Genomic DNA, 20,890 nt, shown 5'->3' on the forward strand with positions numbered 1-20,890 from the left:
TGCTGCGGTTGCAGACACAAGCTACCACACCCAGCTTTTACATAGGTGCTAGGGACTACAACACAAGCCCTCATGCATGCAGCAGTCACTTTTCTAACCAAGCCATCCCCCAGAGTCTGTGTTTGTTTGTTTGTTTGTTTGTTTGTTTGTTTTCTAAGACAGGGTTTCTCCCTATAGCACTGGCCAGCCTCAAACTTAGAGTTCTGCCTGCCTCTGTCTCCTGAGTGCTGGGATTAAAGATGTGTACCACCACCACCTGGCAAAGAGTATTTGAATACTTGTTTTAAATCCCAATCACAGAAAACTTTTATTTTTCGCATGTATTAGATAGAGTCAAACCATAGCAATGTAAGTGTAAAAACCATGCCTTAGAGGTTATGTGTGATTCTTTTGGGATTTTTTTAAGTTAATGTTATTTATTAACAGATTACATCTAAATTGTTATGCCATCACTTGTATCCTCCTGTTCCTCCCTCCCTCTCTCTTTCATCCTATTCCCCTCCCCTAGGTCTGTGTCAGAAGGGGACCTCCTCCCCCACCATATGGTCACAGCCTACCAGGTCTCATCCTGGTAGCCTGCTTATCATTTCTCTGAGTGCCACCAGGCCTCCCTACCAAGGGGAAGTGATCAAATATGGGGTACCAGAGTTCATGTCAGAGTCAGTCCCCGCTCTTCACACAACTGTGGCAAATGGCCTGTCCATTGGCTAGATCTGAGTAGGGGTTCAGTGTTTACTGCATGTATTGTCCTTAGTTGGTACAGTAGTTTGAGCAGAACCCCCTGGGTCCAGATCCACCCGTCATGATGTTCTTCTTGTAGTCTTTTGGGATCTTAAGTGTGTTTAAACACCCATCTTGAAATACTGAAAACACCTGTTGGTAGAAAAGCCTGAGATGCTCTACCTGTGCTGAGGAGAACTGAGGACACTGTCAAGTGCCCTGGTGTCACCAACAGTGTCCTTGATAGCAGTTAATTTTAATAAAAACAACACAGGTAATTTGCTGATTGTTAAGGTATAGTATAAAGAAATTGTCCTTTCTTCCTCAGTGTGCTTTATCTAGTACCTCTTCCCCTCCAGGTTACCAAACACTGGGCAGAATCAAATGGTGTGGCTTTTAAGTCACCAACTCCAGGAGTCTGCAGAGCACTGGCCAGCAAGTTAAAGGACAAAGAGAACGTGTGCACTCCCACGTCTGCGGCAAAGAATGAAGAGCACTTTGTGTTTCCTGAGCCCAGGACTCCAGTTGGTAAGAACCAGTATAAGAGAGAAGTCCTCACCTCACCAAACCGCTGCGCAACACCTGCAAAAGGTATGTGCTGAGAGAATTAAACAGAGATTTAAAGGTTTAAATGTAATTCTTACCGTTGGAAATGAACACAAAGACTTCTAACTAACTAGCCTTGTTCTCTGGCTTCCAGGGTAGGCCAGCTGCCTGTATCATATACCCTTGAATTAGTGGGAATGGACACATCACTTACCTTGTAATTCTCAGGGGGTGCTGTTACTTTCTTTTCCACATTTAAAGACTTTAGATTTGTGTGTGTGTGTGTGTCTGTGTGTCTGTGTGTGTGTTTCTGTGTGTGGGGTACCCAGAGGGGCTTAAAGAGGGTAGATCCTCTTGGAGCTGGAGTTACAGGAAGTTGTCAGCCACTTGATGTAGGTGCTGCCAACCGAACTCTGGTCTGGTCCCCTCTGGAAGCACAGCATGCACTTTTTGCTGCTTAGCCATCTCTCCAGCGCCTCTGTCTCATTTGAGTGATTTGGTCATTAGCACTAGGGTAGCAACTTAGAGCTTGTCAGTTTCCACAGTGTAGGGACTCACAGGAGTGGAGTTCTTTGCCAAGGTTGTATGTCCAGCCTTAGCCTTCGTCATGCCGGCTGGGAGTCACTCTGGGTGGAGCGCTGTTGAGCTCTTCCTGTACCTGCTTCTCCATCGCGGTCATCCGGTCTTGTCCTGCCCTGCAGTGTTGTGCTAGAGTCCAGAAGGCAGGGGAGCTGGTGACTTCCTCCCAGCCTTCACGTGACCCTTTCTCTTGCTTTCCTCTTCAGTGTAAATGCCACCACGTGCTTAAACCAACCTTCTAGGACACTCGGTGTTTTGGTGGCTGTCTCATCTGGATACTATGTCAGTGTGAGGCCAGTTTGCTAGGATCGGGGCTCCCCAAGACAAGCAACCCATGTATGCTGCAGAGCTCTGGTGTGCTTACTACAGACTCTGGGCCAGATTTGCTGAGTGAAGAGATAAATTAGTGCTGGAAGCAGCTTTATTTATTCTTTTGCCAACAGCAGCTAAGCTTCATCAGCCTCTCCCCAGCAATGGTGTTCTTCTCTTGTGCTGTTTGGAGTGCCTAATGAACCCCAACTCTGAGGAGTGGCCATGTAAGCTCCTGCTAAGCCTCTTCTACTATCGTCTTCTAGTTTGCTAGTAGGTCGACATCCACTTCAAGAGATCATCATAGGGGGCTGGAGAGGTGGCTCAGAGGTTAAGAGCACGGGCTCTCTTCTAGAGGACCTGAGTTTAGTTCCCAGCACCCACATGGTGGCTCACAACCATCTATAATGAGATCCGATGCCCTATTCTGTCCTGCAGGCAGAACACTGTATACATATATACTGTATACATGTATGCAGGCAGAACACTGTGTACATATATACTGTACACATGTATGCAGGCAGAACACTGTATACATAGTAAATAAATCTTTTTTTTAAAGGTCATCATAATATACATGAAGACGTTGTGCAAGATTTTGCTTAAATATTTGCTTAAGCTCTATTATTGTGTTAATGGAATTTTGCATTTCTTCAACCTATAGCTTTCTCTAAATGTGAGGCCAGTTTAGTAGGATGAGGTGTGTTTATATGTGGCTGATTGTAGGTGTCTCAAAAAACTGCAGGTTCATTGAGAACAGCAACCGATAGTAGGATCTCCAAAGTGGTTGCCATTTCATCTTTCCCCAACAAAGGGTTCATTCTCTTGTTAGCTGTCTTAATATAATTGTTGTCTTTTAATTTAATTATCGTTGCCTTTTTGAGAGTGTGTCTCATGTACACCAGGCCAGCCTTAGACAGACTCACTCTTAGTATGGTGGTGGAAATGACCTTGAGTTCTTAATTTCTCACTTTAACCTACCAAATGCTGCTGGGATTGAGAGAGATAGACAGACGGAGAGAGACAGAGAGGGTATGAGTGAATGAGATATTATGAGAATGCGTGTGTAGGCCAGAAGCTTGTCAGTCTTCAGGAGCCACCTACTTTACTGAGGCAAAGTCTTAGTGGGACGTGAGGCTTGTTGGAGTTAGCTGGCCGGCCAGCAGACACCAGGAACCCACGGCCTCTGCCTCCCGCTCCGCAGCACTGGAAGTAGAGGTTAATGGTGGACCATACCAGGCTGTTGTTTTTCTCACCAGAGTGCTGAGGGTCTAAGCTTAGGTCTTAGTGTTTTATAGCCAGTACTTTACCAACTCAGCTGTTTAGGAATGAAAAAAAAGCAAACAAAACAACATCCTTTTGGCAACATAGGTTTTTTCTTTTTTAATTATACTTTTTCTTTTAATTATTGATAGTTTTAATGTGATTCTAAAGGTTTTGGAATGTGGTTTGAAATGTAGTTTACATATCTTGTCTCTGCAAGATTGTGTTGGTTGAAAAGCTTGATATTAATTGCTATTTTTCTTCAAACACAAGAGCTTGCACAGAGAGCAAGTGGCTGAAGATATAATTGGTAGTTCATCTCACTTTTTTTTTGACGTGAATGCTAATTTCTGGTTGTGACTTTCATGTGTGTAGGCAGTGGTAGTTGTCACGGGCAGCTATGCATGGTAGCATGTTCTACTAGAAGACAAAGATAAGGGCTTTTTAACAGCTATTGTAACTACTTCTCCTGGTTGTTCTTGTGAAACTAGGGAGAATAGAATTCATTAGTTAAAAACAGAGCAAAACTCCCACTGAAAAAAATGTTATCAGTATTGCCACTAAAGGGAATAAAACCTGTGTGTGTGTAAGTTTTGCTGGGGATTGAACACAGGGCCTTAGACATGCTGGGCAAGTGCTTTACCAGCTACATCCCCAGCAGTATAAAGCTTTTAATCATAAAAAGCAGCCAGTCAGAGGTAACCAGATCTACTGATGCATACCTGCCACAGACTTACTTACCCTGGGAAAGGCAGGAAATTCTGGAACAAAGAAACAGTCAAACAACAACAAAAAAAATGAACAAAGCTCACTTTAAACTTTTGTCACTCTTCAGAAGAGGATCGATTTCTTTACCTAACAGGAATTAAATTGGGTTGTAATTGAATTAACACTTTTTAAGTATGCTTCGGTTTGGAGTGAGGTTTATGTTTTGTTTTAAGTTGTTACGTGTAAGACAAAATGGTTTCTTGTTTGAGGGGGTTTTGTTTTGAGACATGGTGTTAGGTACCTTAGGCTGACCTCAGACTTGCTATGTAACATAGGCTAGCCTTAAACTCTGGATCATCCTGCCTCCCACTCCTAAACCCTGGGATTACAAGTGTGTTTTAACACACAGGGTGATTTTGTTCTTAATACAGATTATATGGAAACATTTTCCTTAAGTGATTAGTGCCAATAACTTCACTGGCCAGGTGGTACTAGTATTTTGGAGTCAAGAAGGAAGTGATGTAAGTGATGGAGCCATGTCAGGCACACAGGGTTTGTATTTGTTGTTTTTCCAATAGCTAGAAAACAGTGCCCGAAAGAAGCCCAAGTGAATTCTGCAGGAGCAGACGCATTAATGACAAGTGTCATTAGCCCTGAAAGGAGGTAAGTGTTGCCTTTCAGACTCCATTTGTTAGTGTAGGTCCTGGGATTACTCTTCATGCAGGAGAAAACCCGGCAGGGGAGCCAAGACGATGTGGCTTGAACTGGGAATTGATTCTGTGGCTGAGCATGGTTGCTGGAGCTCAGTCTTCTCAAGGGTGAAGTCATGAGCCTGATCAGCTGTGTGGCTGATAAGCTGGGAAGACAGGGTCCCCGCCTCTGGCTACGCAGTTCCTTCTCCGAGCCACATGTACTTCTGTTTCCCTGCCAGTAGAGTGTAGGTGCACAGTAACAGTCAGCATTCCCTCAAATGGTAAAAACACCAATTAGGTTACAGAGAAAGCCAACCAACCTCTCTTAGCTGGAAGACCTGAGGCACAAGTGAGCCTTCATTGCCTTTGTAGTTATTTTCAGGTACATGATCTGTTTGGGGAAATAGAATATAAACTGACTATTAGATGCTGCTGCAGTTATCAATTGGCTTGTTTTTTATGTTGTTGATACTGTGGGTGGGTAGAAGATAGTCTTACATTGGAGGTATGTGCAGAAGTGTTTCTGAGCGAGGTATTATGATACCCTCAGGTGGCTGAGCAAGCATGCAGATGAACTTGGATTGTCTGTGTACACAGAGAAAGCCATTGACCAAATATTAGTAGTTGTTGACCCTAGGATGGCGTGTGGGTGTTTGCTGTACTGGGATTCTAATGTTCCTGTGTTTGATTTAAACAAAAAAGTGAAGGAGCTGAGGTTAGTGGCATAGGCCTGGGATCCCAGCTACTTGGGAGGCTGAGATAGGAGGAGTGCAAGTTCAAGGCCAGCCTAGGTAACCTAATGAAGCTCCTGTAGGAGCTCTTTTTATCTGCTTTATTGTACTGCAGTTTCTTATGCCTTTTCCTTTTTTTCCTTCTTTACCCCAATCCCTTCCAACCCCTGCAACACTAGGTAGGACAGAAAGAATGTTAACAGGGAGAAGGGGGTATAGCTCCCCCTTCTGGCTGGTTAGTTGTCAGGTTTTTGGGGACAATATCAGTCTCTGTGTCAGGATAGCTAGCAGTCCAGCAAACCAGCAACAGCAACCAGCAGAAGGGTAAATAAGCAACAGCATCAGCCCTCATTGGTAGAATGCCTTCTCAGTATAAAGGAGAACATAGGTTCAATCCTTGACATCTCCCAAAGAAATAAAGGCTGATGGGGAGCCAGATGCTGAGGTGAAAACTTGCAAGCTCAGAGAGGCAGAGAAAGTGCCCAGCTGACCTTCCTACTCAGCTCACATCTCAAATGAAAAAGCCCCCAAAAGCCTGCTAGCTCAGCTGACGGCCCAAGAGGAAAACCTCCCAAAAACTAAAAGCCAAAGAGCTTCCTAGCTCAAAGCTCAAAAGCCCGCTTCTTCTTACCCACACTGTCTTAAATACCCTTCAACTCTCAGAAAGCTCTTGGGTTACAGGTGTGTGCTAGGGCTGAGCCAGAGCATAATCACCTGTTTACAATACACAGGAGTTCTTGATTTAAAAGTGTGTGTTAGGGCTCAACCACACCAAACAAGAAATGAGGTTTTACAGTATACAATATTGGGGTTCACAATGGGATCAAATAGCCTTCAAAACTATCCAAAGGAGGATTGAGGTGATCTGGCTCTGGCACACCTGCCTGTTGCCCTTGGTGCATGTAGAGGGACAGGCTCAGGAGCCATGACATCAGCAGGACAGTGCCACAAGTGCTTTGTTGGTTTTTAAGGTGCCGTTCAATGGAAGTAGATCTCAACCAGGCACACATGGAGGATACCCCTAAAAGGAAAGGAGCCAATGTGTTTGGGAGTCTTGAGAGAGGACTGGATAAGGTCCTTACTGTGCTCACCAGGAGCAAGAAGAAGGGCTCTGCCAAAGACAGGCCAAAACGGCGGAAGGTGAGTAGGCCGGAGTCTGACAGACTCAGAAGATGACTCTTAGCTGGTGTCTCTCTAGCCCTGACCTTCTTTCTTTGGCAGGACCTCTAACCCAGGCTGTTCCCTCAGCCTCCTAAATGCTGGGATTACCACCACTTGTGTTGGTGTTGGTGTCCGTGCCGTGTGTGTGTGTGTGTGTGTGTGTGTGCGCGCGCGCGCGCAGGTGCGTGCATGTGTGCGTGCGAGTACACATGTGTACATGTCTCTGTTCATCTATCCGTAGGATCCAGGGGCTAACACGGAGTATCAGGTTTACATGTCAAGCACTTTTTCCTACTGAGCCATCTTGCCAGTCTTATCTTTTTGCTTTTTAGAAAGAAATTTATCAAATAAATTTACTGAGTAGTAGATTCTAACGCATGTTCTTATGTAGTAGGTTTTAAGAATGCAGAAGTGGAATGGAGAGGTGGCTCAGTGGTTAGGAACATTTGTTGTCTTGCAGAGGACCAGAGTTCAGTTCCCAGGACCCACATGGTGACCTACAATCTCCAGGTTCAGAAGATCTGAGGCACTCCTGTGGCCTCTGCAGACACTAGGCACATATGTGGTGCACAGATGTGTAGGCAAAACAGTCATACACATAACAAAATAACATAAAATAAAAACCTAAATTTTAAAAAAGTCACAGTTAATGCACTCTCTATAAAGAACATATAAGTATAATTTACATTATTCAAAATCACGCAGATTGATCACAGGACAATGTAGAGGTGCGGAAGCACGGAATGGATATGGGAAACTCATAGCTGTTTTCAGGCCAGAGACTTGAGCCTAGTCGCCCCATGTCTGGCACATTGGAGTCCCTGACACATACATGTCTTTATGAGTTCTCATGAACTATTTGCATGCACGGAAAGTTAATTTGAACTTTCTGAAACCAGTTGTTTATTGTGTGTGCACATGTACACCAGAATACACACATGGAGGTCAGAGGACAACTTACAGGAATCTGGTCTCTCCTTCCACTTTGTGGGTCCTTGAGACTGAACTCAGGCTATCTAGCTTGGGAGTATGTTCTTTTATTCACTGGGCCATCTTAGCAGCCCTAATTTGAACTTTTTTTTTTCTCTGTGTAGCCTTGGCTGTCCTGGACTCACTTTGTAGACCAGGCTGGCCTCCAACTGACAGTGATCTGCCTGCCTCTGCCTCCTGAGTGCTGGGATTACAGGTGTGCACCACTGCTTCTAGCTCCTAATTTGAACTTTGAGTTGTAGTATGTGTAAGGAAAATAGTGAGTGACAGGTTGGGGAGCCTGGCTTTTAAAAAAAAATTGTATTTACTTTATGTCATTGATGTTTTGCTTGCATGTATGTCTGGGTGAGCGTGTCAGATCTTGGAGTTACAAACAGTTGTGAGCTGACATGTGGGTGCTGGGAATTGAACTTGGGTCCTGTGGAAGAGTAGTCAGTGTTCTTAACTGAACCATCTTTTCAGCCTCTAGGTTTGCATCTATTTAATAACCCTGTTACACTTTAAAATATATAATATACTTGGTGGGGAAGGAAAAAAAAGCCATTAGCAGTGTCTTAGTCACTGGTTTTCTTTTTTTTCTTTTTTTTTTTTCTTTTTTTCTTTTTTTTTTGCTGTGAAGTGATACCGTGACCAAGGCAACTCTTATAAGAGAAAGCATTTAATTGGGGGCTAGCTAACAGTTTCAGAGGTTTAGTCCATTATCACCGTGGTGGGAAGCGTGGTAGCAGGCATGGTGTTGGAGAGGCAGCTGTGAGCCACATCCTGATCTGCAGGCAGTAGAAGAGAGACCAACTGGGCCTTGCATGTGCTTTTGAAACCTCAAAGCCCACCCCAGGGACACACGTCCTTCAGCAAGGCCACACACCCTAGTCCTTGTAATCTTTTCAAATTGTTCCACTACCTGGTGACAAAACATTCAAATATAGGAGCCTATAGGAGCCATTCTTATTCAGACCACACATTCCTGGGCTCCCATAGGCTGGTAGCCATATCATAATGGAAAAAATGCGTTCAGCTCTACTTCCGAAGTCCCCATGGTCTCTCAGCCTCAACACTACTTAAAAGTTCAGTCTCTTCTGAGACTCGCGGAAGTCGATTAACTGTTAACCCCACTAAAATCAAAGCAAAAAAGCAGATCATATATTTTTAGCATACAATGGCACAGAATGTACATTACCATTCCAAGAGGGAGGAATGTGAACATAGCGAGGAAATGTGGACCGAAGACCGAAATCCAGCAGGGTAAACGCCGGATTCTGCATCTCCATGTCTTATGTCAAAGTGCCCGCTGGAACTCCAGTTCCTTTTAGCTTTGCTTTCTGCAGCACACGTCTACTAGGCTGGTTCCCCATCCTGTTAGCAGCTCTCCTTGGTAGGTATCCCATGACTCTGGCACCTCAACATCTTGGGGTCTCCAACACAATCCAGGCTTCACCCTTACAGCCGCACACAGTGGCCTCTTTTGGCCTCCATTCAGGCACACCCCTGACATATCTGGCCTCAGCAGCTGTCCTTAGACGTGGAAGGAGATTCCACAGCCCCTTATTTTTATCCTTGACTCTAAAGCCAGAATTGTGTATACATGTACATGTGTGTGCACATGTGCGCACACACACAATGAAAGGTAATTTTAAAAATTTAAAAGATTGGGCCTGGCATGGGGGTGCACACCGCAGAGGCAGGCGGATCACTGTGAGTTCGAGGTCAGCCTGGTCTACAAAGCGAGTGTAGGACAGCCAAGGCTACACAGAAACCCTGTCTCGAAATACCAAAAATAAACAAATAAATAAAGTTAAAAGATTGGTAAGAAAGGAAGATGAACATATAAAATTGACTCAGGCTGGTGAGATAGCTCAGTGTACAAAGGTGTCGCTGTATAAGCCTGATGACCTGAGTTCAATCCCTGGAGTTGACATGAGGTGAAAGGAGACAAACTGCTTCACACAGTCGTGCTCCGGTCTTCACACACTGTAGATCACTCATGCTTGTGCGTATATAACATCTACACACACATGCTTTTATTTACTTGTTTGTGTTTTGAGACAGGCTTCTCTGTGTAGTGCTGCTGGTCTTTACTCACTCTGTAGACCAGGCTGGCCTCGAACTCAGATCCGCCTGCCTCTGCCTTCCAAGTGCTGGGATTCCAGGCGAGCGCCACTACTGCCTGGATCACAGTTTTTACTTTGATGGTGATGGTATAGTTTCTGATGAAGACAGTCTCCCCCGACTGCCACTGAACTATGCAGCTAGCTCAGCTGGCTGGTCTTCCAATGGTTTCTGAAGAGCTCTCTTTTGAGAAGGTGTTGTCTTGATTTGTGTGATGTGAAGTTTGACTCCACCTCTTTTTCTCTCTAAGCTACACTATAATGTGACTGCAACTAGACTGGTGAATCCCGACCAGCTCCTGAGCGAAATAATGGCTGTGCTTCCAAAGAAGAACGTGGACTTCATACAGAAAGGGTAAGGAGCTCACCGGCTGCCGGCGCTCGCCACTCGACTGTCAGGCACTTGGGTTGTCATCTCCCATGAAGTCCCTGTCCCCCGAGAAGACGGCTACGGTAGTGAATTGCTCATAACTGACCTTCTCACGGCTAGACTTACTTCATCACAGAATTGGGAAATCTGGACTTCAATTTTATTGAATTTAGGACAATCCTATATATTCTTTGGTTTTCTGCTTTATTATACTGTTTATCAGCTGTAATCTTAGTCAGTGAGACAGTGGGACAGTGGGACAAGTGAAAATTGGTAAATTGCTTCTCTGTGACTGCCTTGTGGGGGGTAGGTTTTAGGTAGGCTAAGGAAGTTATTTCAGCCGAATGCCCCTGCCAAGTGAGCTGTTGTTGGAGGCTCCGTGTGTGATCTCATGGCCTGAGGAGCTAGGTCTCTTCTGATCATGCAAACTCTTCCTACTTCTAAGAATTTCAATAATTTATGCCTTTAAAGTGACTTAGTTTTTATTTTATGTGTATGGATGCTTTGTCTGAAGGTATGTATGTATATATGAGCATTATGTGTGCCTGGTGCCTCCAGGGCCCAGAAGAGGGCATCAGAGCCTCTGAGTTAGTTACAGATAACTGTGAGCTGCTCTGTGATGCTGAGACTTGAGCCTGGATCCTCTGGAAGAGCGGCCAGTGCTCCTAACCACTAAACAATCCCTTCAGCCCTATTCATTTATTTGAAACAGCGTCTTACTATGTAACCCAGGCTGTTAAGGAACTCCTGATCTGGGCTGCCTCAGCCTCCCAAGCACTGGGATTTCAAGCATGCCGTCACCTCAGCTTCTAAAATGCCTTTATTAGAGCAGCAGTGCACAACTGCTTATGAAATTCATCAAAAGCATGCAGATAGGACAATATTTTTAGATTCGATATTTTTGTTTATTTGTTTAGTGTTTTATTTGTTTGTTTTGTTTTGTTTTGAGACAGAGTTTCTCTGTATAGCCCTGGCTGTCCTGGACTCACACTGTAGACCAGGCTGGCTTCAAACTCACAGTGATCCACCAGCCTCTGGCTCCCTGAGTGCCAGGATTAAAGTTGTTTAGGTTTAGGTTGTTTAGGTAAAGCTTGTTTAGGTTTTTTCGAGACAAGACCTCTTACTGTAGTACTGGCTGGCCTCAACTTTTGCCCCTTCTGCCTCAGCACCCCAAGTTCTAGGTTATCCCAGGCTGACCTCGAACTAGCTGACTAGTCCCCAGGATGCTCCTGTTGACATCTCTGGCTGTTTATTTCTAGGTCATTATGTCCTTTTCCCCAGATTCAGGGTAACTAAGTAACACAAAGAGTGATGTTTTGTGGAACTTCATATTAAATAACAACAGTTACAGTTGTACCTGTGGCACAAGCATTACTATGAGTTTGAGGCTAGCCCAAATAATAAGGTAAGTTCCAGGCTAGTCTGGGCTACATGGAAAGATACCATTTCTTGCTGTTTGGTGTTTTTGTTTGTTTGTTTTTGAGACAATCTCCTGTGGCTCCAGCTGACCTCAAACTTGCTCTGTAGCAGGGGATAAACTTGAACTCCTGATCCTACAGTCTCTGTCTCCCAAGTTCTAGAACCCATGGCTTTAAGACCATGTCTCAAAAGAGAGACAAAATCTCCATACTTCTGAGGAACAGTATGTAGTCACATAAATATTTAGAGAACTTAAAATTAAACTCTAGTGTCTCTTGTGTTTTTTATTGATTGACGATCAGTAAGACATAACATAAAGTAATTAAATAATTTTATTTATGAATTCTATGCATGCCCTATGCGCGCGCGCGCGCGCGCGCGCGCGTGTGTGTGTGTGTGTGTGTGTGTGTGTGTGTGTGTGTGTAGGGTGGTCTTCTTTGCTTTCCTTCCTACTGTAAAGTGTTATAACAATCATAACTCTACACTTGTAGTAGAAAACTTTGAAGGCAAATATCTTTCTAGAAGATTGATTGCTTCAGCTTTATTGAAGTGAAAGTCACAAGTTTCAGAGACAAAAATATTCTAAACTGGGTGCAGTGACACACACCTGTAATCCCAGCACTAGGGAAGGCAGGATCAGGTGGAGCTCTTGAGTTCAAGGCCAGCCTGGTCTACAGAGTGAGTTCCAGGACAGCAAAACCCTGTCTCAAAAAAACAAAACAAAACAAAAAGAATATTCTGCCTTCCCTTATTTTCCTTTGTTGGGAACATTGTGGAAATGGTCTCATATTCCTGGACTGTACTGTTGAAGAGGCCGCGTGAAGAGAGTGCTGGGTTTGCTGGGCGTGCATGGCATGTGCAGCTGTGAAAGAAGGGCTTTTATAAGATTTGAGAGCGGATTCTGAGGGCACTTTCACCCTTATTCTTGGGGTTATCACTCAGCTTCTGGGGAAACAGTCATAACCCATCACTACATAGGTAGGCCAGCTGGAAACTATATGGAGAATTTATTGCTTGAGTGAAATAACAGCTCATTTCCCCACCAGCTCCTAGAAGTCTGGAACCCTCTTGCATTATGCAGAATACTTATGGCTCCCTAACTGCATGGTATCTTGTGTTTTTCAGTTACACACTAAAGTGTCAAACACAGTCTGATTTTGGCAAAGTGACAATGCAGTTTGAACTGGAAGTGTGCCAGCTGCAGAGACCTGATGTGGTGGGTATCCGGAGACAGCGGCTCAAGGGTGACGCCTGGGTGTACAAGAGATTAGTGGAAGACATCCTGTCTAGCTGCAAGATGTAGCTGTGGGTGGATTCCATCCTGCCCGGGTGAGTGTGGTTGTGACGCTGCGCACGGGAAGACCCTTGTGATCGGTTGGATTTTCAAGCCTGTTGGAACTACAAGCTTATTTCTAAATAGCCATCTTCAAGACCTTCAAGCTTTCTCAACAAAAGATTTTATTTTATGGCTGAATCCCCAGCAACTCTCCTGTCTCCTTTCTAATCATGTGGCTTGGTGTACTAGTAACTGTCGATTTCTCTGTATTTACCTCTGGAGGGGACTGCCAGCTCTTCCCCGTGACTCACTTTGATGTACAGTTTCTCTCTGAACTAAAACCATTTGTGAATATACCAGGCTTCTCTTTTTGTATCTGATTTTGATCCAAATAAAACCTCAAATGGCTTCCTGACTGTTAAGTAGAGTCTATTTGGAGTGTGTTTTATCTGTTATCAAATATGCCTTGGGCAGAAAAACAGATAAGAATTCATTTGCATAATTTTTTCCTGTCTCTGATTTAAGTAGGATTTATTGAGATCGTTAACTAAGTCACAGCTGTGGTTACCAGAGTTAAACAACACATTTAATATGTGGAATAAAAGCGTATTGACTTCAGTAAGTATGTCCAGTCAACAATGATAAGTATCCAAACTGCAGGCCCCATGAAATGTTACTTTATGGTAATCTCTCTAAGACTCAATGTTGGCCCCACATTTGTATTTTTATTTCATTTTATTGGTCTCTAAAGGCCAGAACTCAAGTTACATTTGTATGGATTTTACCAATTAAACTAGTTGGAGGAAAAAATAGCACTCTTTCTGGTCAGTAGCGGGGGAGTGTTTTGTCATTCATTTATTCAGTAAGCACTACTCAGTGCTTACCAGCATTTGGTTCTGGAGCTGGAACTGTGTAGCAAGCCAGGGAGTAGAGAGTTTGTCATGAAAGCCACCTGAAGGTAGCAATGATGTTTTGGGAAAAATAGCATTTATTGTTTACAAATCCAAAGGGATACACTAGACAGAAGTGGGAAGTATAGTGTTCTTAACAGAATATATGTGAAGGCAGAGCATTTTCAGGTGATGCTGAATAGAAATTTTAAAGAGAAATGGAAATGACAGTAAGTTTTGAGAGAAAAAAGATTAGAGTTGGAAATTTAGCCAAGAATAAGCCCCGGAGGAACTTGAATGCCCCACTGAGGAGAGTGCTTTAGGTAAGGAAAGCTGCTGCAGGATTTTACACTTTTAGTTAGTGACAGCTTTATTGGCATATTACAATATAAGTCACATATTACAGATTCCGCCGTTTAAAATATTGGTAATTCAGAGAGTTTAAGAGAGTATTCGTGGGACAGTGAATGACATAGCAGGTAAAGGTGCTTGCTGCCAAGCATCCTCAGAACCCACACGGGAGAGGAAACTGTGCCCTGACTTCCATATGTGTGCCACACCATCCTCTGCTTCTCCTCCCCTCTCTCCCAGGACAAAATAAGTATTAAAAAATTGTTTTTTCGGGGCTGGAGAGATGGCTCAGTGGTTAAGAGTACTGCTTGCTCTTCCAAGGGACCCGGGTTCAATTCCCAGCACCCACATGACAGCTCACAACAGTCTGTAACTCTTAAGATCTGTCACCCTCATACCAATGCACATAAATTTTTAAAAAATTAAATAAAATATTGAAAAAAATTTGTTTTTTAAGACAGGGTTTCTCTGTGTAGCTTTGGCTCTCCTGGACTTTGTAGACCAGGCTGGCCTTGAACTCACAGAGATCCACCTGCCTCTGCCTCGCTGAATGCTGGGATTATAGGCATGTGCTACCGCACCTGGCTAAATTTTTTTTTATTAATTTATTCATATTACATCTCAATGGTTATCCCATCCCTTGTATCTTCCCATTTCTCCCTCCCTCCCATTTTCCCCTTACTCCCCTCCCCTATGACCACCTCCTCCTGTATATGCTCATAGGGTATCAAGTCTCTTCTTGGTAGCCTAATATTCTTCCTCTGAGCGCCACCAGGCCTCCGCATCCAGGGGACATGGTCAAATATGGGGCACCAGAGTTCGTGTGAAAGTCAGACCCCACTCTCCACTCAGCTATGGAGAATGTCCTGTCCATTGGCTAGATCTGGGTAGGGGTAAAAAAATTTTTCCTAAGAAAAAATGACTGGAGGATGGCTCGTGGTTAAAGCACTTGCCATCCAAGTTGAAGAGCAGAGTTAGGATTCCTAGCACTCTTGCAAATAGGATTCCTAGCACTCTTGCAAATGCCTACCTGAAATTCTAGCCTCAGAAGGTGGAATTGGAATTCCCCAGAGCAAGGTGTAATCTCTTAATTTGATTCAGAGACCTTGCTCAATGAATATGGTGGGAGAGTGATAAAGGATGATTGCTGGCACCAACCTTGGGCTCCAAGAGTATGTGCGCACATGCAACTACACCTGTGCACATACATGCAGACATGTATACACACACATGCACACATACAAAAACGAGAATAAATAAAGCTTATTTGTAGTCATGCCACTGTTTACCACAATCTAATTTTGTAAGATTTTTATCATAAAGGAAACTATGCCGCTGGGCAATCTCATGGGTACTCTCTCCATAGTCCTGCTGGGCGTGAGTTTGCTTTCTGTCTTTACAGATGAGCTATTCTGCATAATTTGTATAAATACACTCCAGTTTTACTCTATTGCTCTGACAAATACCACAATCAAAATACAGCATAGGGCTGGAACGGTTTGTTTGGATTATACTTCCGGGTCACAGTCCACTGTTGAGGGAAATTGGGGCAGGAACTCCAAGGCAGAAATCGTGAGGAAATACTACTTGCTGGCTTTCTTGCAGACCTGTAGTTACTGTCTTTAAGGTTTTTGTTTTTTTGTTTTTTGTTTTTTTTTAATGTGTGGACTTGTGTATGTTAGTGCAGGTCCCTTGGCTGTTAGAAGAGGGCATTGACTTCCTCAAGATGGGCTTAAGAGCAGATGTGAGGGCATCTGATGTGGATGCTGGAAATTGAGCTTGGGCCCTCTGGAGGAACATCCTGTCCTCTTAACCACTAAACTATCTCTTCAGCTTTAGTTAGCTTTCTTATATGGCTCAGAACCACCTACCCAAGGAATGGTGCCGCCTCCAGTGGGCTAGGCCCTCCCCCATCAATTAGTGACTAAGGTAACCCGCGCAGACGTGCACAGGTCATTTGCATCTAGGTGATTGCTCAGTTTAGACTCTCAGATGATTCTAGATAGTGCCAGGTTGGCAAAGCTATCAAGGACTAGAGAGATGGCTCCGTGGTTAAGAGCGTTTGTTGCTCAGTAGGGAGAAATGAGATTCAAAGCCCAGCACCCACGACAGGCAGCTCATGGACACCTCCACGGGATCTCACAGCAGGCACCTGCACATACATATGCACACCCATAATTGATTTTCTTCTAAAGCAAAGCTAACCAGGACAAAATGGGATCACATATGTTGCCTTTGGGATCTAATTTCCTAACATTTTCAATATCATGATGCTTGCGTTACTGCTTCATTCTAATTTATAGTTGAATAATACTGCCATTGTTGTCTGCAAGAGCACTCTAAACTGCTGAGCCATGTGGCCAGCACCGAATTCTGTTTTTTGTTTAAGCTTTTAAATGTCTGGGTTTCCTAGCTATGGTGAATTTTGAAGAACAAAAGTTTATCTGTTCTTGTAGGGAGTAGGGCAGTAGTCACCCTTTCACCTCTATGGGTATCTCAGAATTATGTTCACCAAAAACCACAGTAAATTCATACAGTGTAAACCCTTATACATTAGTAGTATCTCACTTGATTTTTGAGGAGAGAGTTTTCAGGCGCATAAACAGAAATCAACTGGAGAAGTGTAGTGAAAGATTTGGTTTCTTTTAAAAAAAAATCAGTTATGTTACGTAAATAAGTTTTTGTTTTAATCCCAAGTATGGGCTATGGGAGTACCTTAGTTTATCCACAGGCTCGGAGAGGGGTGTGGTTTTTGCCAGCTGGAGACAGTTTAACTCTGAGGACTCTGAGAGTGTATAAATATGAGAGCCAAGAGAGGCTCCAGGGAGGATGCTCAGGGAGAGAGAAAAGGACACTTTGAGGGGACAGATGTTCTGCTGCACTGCTGGGTACCCTGATAACTAAGACTTTTCCCAAAGAATCCGACGACCCTAACCAGCCTTCCCTGTCTAAAGAGGTCTACTTCCCTGTCCCTTCCAACCTTCCTTCTCTCCTACCTAGGTTGTGGGGGGGTGTTGTGGGGGGGGAAGTAGTGGTGATGTTATACTGAGATTGCTCTGTGTAATACTGAGATCACCCAGATTGTGAGACCTCCCCCCAAAATGACCACCAGGACTCGATACCGATGCAACATACACAGGGGCCTGTATTTCGGGCTCAGAACTTCAGATCACAATCCTTCCTGACCTAGCAGGATAGGAGAGTGATCCCGAGCTTCAAGGGCAGTGGGTTTATAAAGGGAAGCAGGGGGTTGTGGGTCATACAGGAATGTTGACCTTTTGCCTGTTGGGTGGAGACTGAGTCTGGAGGGGAAGTCTTTTTATCTCAGAGGAACATTGGGAGCTAATTGTCTGTAATCGCTCAGGTGGAGTTTCTGGGGACTGATGGCAGGTGTCATTCCCAGACTGCAGGGGGAAGGGTCACCTAGGGGGCAAGTTCTCATACAGAGCATCATTAACTGCAGAATATACAGTACATATAGGATATGGCATTGATTTCGCCCTTACAGTGGAAGGAAGGTAGAGGCATTAAGGAACTCCAAATAAAGTAGATTTTAAGAGGGTGTTATAGGGAAGCATAGAAGCAGCCAGCTGGGGGTTCTGATCATTGAGAGTCGTGAGCACAGGACTGACTCCTCCGTGGGTGAGGCTTCTGAGTAAAAGAACAGATACGAGCAAAAATATAACATCAGATCACTTGTCCAGTAAACACAACCGGGGAAGCTTATCCAGGTGGCTAGAATTCTCTATTGAGCTTTCATTTCTTTCCTTTCCTTTTCCAGCTTCCTATTTTCATTGTAAGGATTTTTATATCATGGGATAAACAATAGGAATCTGTTATATTGGTCTACTTTCTAGTTGGGTTTTTTTTTTTTTTTTTTTTTTTTTTTTTTTTTTTGGTTTTTAGAGACAGCATTTCTCTGTGTAGCCTTGGCTGTCCTGGGCTCTCTTTGTAGACCAGGCTGGTCTTAAACTCACAGAGATCCGCCTGCCTCTGCCTCCTGAGTGCTGGGATTAAAAGCATGCACCACCCCTGCCCAGGTCTAGTTGTTCTTAAGGACCCACAATGGTTTTGACTCTTGGGCCCTTTTGTTGATTTCTTCCGCCCTGGCATAGAGTTAGTGGAGATCATCCCATTCCCCAGACAGGAAGTACTGGAGGGCCCTTCAAGACAAACATGCTTGGGTCTAAAATGGGAGTGGGCAAGGCAGGGCCTTGCTATGTAGCCTAGCCTGGCCTTGAACTCAAGATCCTCCTGCCTCAGCCTCCTAAGTGTTGGAGTTGTAGCTCTACACTACTGTTCCCAGTTAATGCTACTCTATTTCTCTATTAAGTATTTTATTTTTAGTTATGCATGTATGTAGTGATTGTAAACATGTTTTTGTTTTGATCCCAAGTGTGGGATGTGAAACAGACTTGTATGAGGGTGTGCGGTGATTTTCTCCTGAAAACAGAGTTGGGAGAGAACAGGTGATGTTTGTCCACTGGAAGAGGAACCACCTCTTGCAGGGGCATGGTCTTTGCCAACTGATAAACATCCTAGTACGAACTCTGAGAGGATATATATTGTTGGACCCTGGCCCAAAATGTTGAACACTGGGGGTCCAATTCGGAAAGGGGGTCGCGAGAGACCACTAAAGTCACACCAGCTGAGAGGTATAGGTATAGGTAAAATTTATTACTGACACGTCAAAGGTCCCAATTGTTGATGTGTCAGGGTTCCTCAGCACTCGGGAGGAGAAGGACCCCGAGTAGCTGTTACAGGCTAGTTTTAAAGGCAAAAGCCACAAAGCAGGTGGGGTTGCTTATCACTGGAATCCATATGGACATTAGGACATCTGACCTGAGGGAACCTCTTGTGAGGACATCTGATATCTGCAAATTTGAATGTAACTATTTGGGAATTAGGGTGGAACACTTGAGGTTAGCAGTTCCAGAACTGGGAGAGGTTCTCAGGCCACTGGGCAAGCAAAGTTGGACAAGCAAACAAGCATCTTATATTTTATAATTTTACAGTTTCTCAATATATACCCCAAACAAAAGGTGGGGCTTTTTTGGTCTTGGCTGTTCATCATTCCACTTCAAGATGTCTCTAGAGAGAACTGCTTAGGTTCCAGTGGCTGCTCAGGGCTCTTGCTGCGGTTACAGTCACCTTTGCTGAGTTGCTGGTTTACTGTTTAACTGGTCTATTGGAATCCTGCTGACTATGCCAGTGGAATTGCTCCAAGGAACTCAATGTAAAAGTTCCTATTTTTCCAATCTCTTCTGTTCCTATTAACCTCTTTTCTGTCTAGGATAGGTGGGTTGGAAGGAAGGTGAAAGCATTAAAAAATAAAAAACAAATAACGTAGGTTTGAAAAAGTTCAACGCTTACACATATATATTTGTGTTTTGTTGTAAAGGCAAAATCAGTGTCATATTCTATATTAATATATATTCTTTTTTTGTTTTGTTTTGTTTTGTTTTGTTTTGTTTCGAGACAGGGTCTCTGTGTTAGCCTTGGCTGTCCTGGAGTTGATTTGTAGACCAGGCTGGCCTCAAACTCACAGCGGTCCGCCTGCCTCTGCCTCCTGAGTGCTGGGATTAAAGACGTGCGACACCACACCTGGCTTATGAATGTATATTCTGTAATTAATGATGCTCTGTATGAGAACTTGTCCCCTAGGTGACCCTTCTCCCTGCAGTCTGGGAATGACACCTGCCATCAGTCCCCAGAAACTCCACCTGAGCGATTACATACAATTAGACCCCAATGTTCCTCTGAGATAAAAAGACTTCCCCTCCGGACTCAGCCTCCACCCAACCTGCCTGAAAGTCAACATTCCTGGGACCTACAACTTCCCTGAAGATTCAGCCTCCACCCAACCTGTCTAAAGATCAACATTCCTGGGACCCACACCCCTTCCCCACTCTCACCCCCCTGCTTTCCTTTATAAACCCACTGCCCTTGAAGCTCGGAGTCACTCTCCTGCTGTGTCAGGAAGAATTGCAATTCAAAGCTCTGAGCCCATAATACAGGACCCTGTGTATGTTGCATTGGTATCTAGTCCTGGTGGTCTTTTTTGGGGGGCCTTGAGATCTGGGTGATCTCAGTATTACACTGAGCAATCTCAGTATTGTAGTGTGGGTATGTGCACGTTAGTGTAGGTGCCCGAGGAAATCAAAATGGAGCTTCGGATCCCCTGGTTACAGGTGGTAGTAAGCCATTTGGTGTGGGTGTTGGGAACCAAACCTGTGTCCTTTGGAAAGGGTAGTATATGCTCCTAACTGTTGAACCTACTCTCCAGCCCCCTGTAAATATTTTAGTCTGACTGTTGTAATCTTTGATATTTACTTTATCATTTACTTTAATAAATTATCTTTTCCCACATCATAGTTATTGAGATAACTTACATAGAGTAGAATTATCCTTGCTAGTTACATAGTTTGAGAAATAAACGTAGTCATGAAATTACTACCATAGCCTCTGGGACTCTGCTGGATAAGGTTGAAGTCTGACGTCTCCAGATACTGTTTCTGCTCGGTCTATAATGGCGGACTCCCTGTTTTCCTTGGGGTTCTCACTCCACCTGATCTGGTAACCGCAGATCTTACAGGAACTTCACATAACCCTCAGGGAAGATCACAGACTGGTTCCTTTCCTGATAAAACCTATTTATCAAACCCCGCCTTATGCTAAGGAGATCTTAGCCGCCAGCAAATGACCTTTAATAGAACCCAGAAGAAATTCCCCCACCCATAGGATAATTAAATACTGTGTTTTCCTTCTTGTGATAGGACC

The 20,890-nt window shown here is 44.0% G+C and overlaps 1 protein-coding gene across 2 annotated transcripts in view; it reads left to right on the plus strand.

The window, feature by feature from the left end:
• Positions 1 to 13,277, plus strand: part of MELK (maternal embryonic leucine zipper kinase) — a 57,344-nt gene extending 44,067 nt beyond the window's left edge. For both annotated transcript variants that reach the window (XM_084795403.1, XM_084795404.1), the window contains 5 exons: positions 1,080 to 1,311; positions 4,704 to 4,788; positions 6,520 to 6,688; positions 10,056 to 10,159; positions 12,719 to 13,277. In XM_084795403.1, coding sequence (XP_084651529.1) covers positions 1,080 to 1,311; positions 4,704 to 4,788; positions 6,520 to 6,688; positions 10,056 to 10,159; positions 12,719 to 12,896 — 768 coding nt within the window. In that variant the 3' untranslated portion in view covers positions 12,897 to 13,277. The remainder of the gene's footprint in view (positions 1 to 1,079; positions 1,312 to 4,703; positions 4,789 to 6,519; positions 6,689 to 10,055; positions 10,160 to 12,718) is intronic.
• Positions 13,278 to 20,890: the final 7,613 nt, after the last annotated feature.

This window comes from Acomys minous (genome assembly GCF_964271855.1).
Source record: "Acomys minous genome assembly, chromosome: 1".
NCBI lineage: Eukaryota > Metazoa > Chordata > Mammalia > Rodentia > Muridae > Acomys > Acomys minous.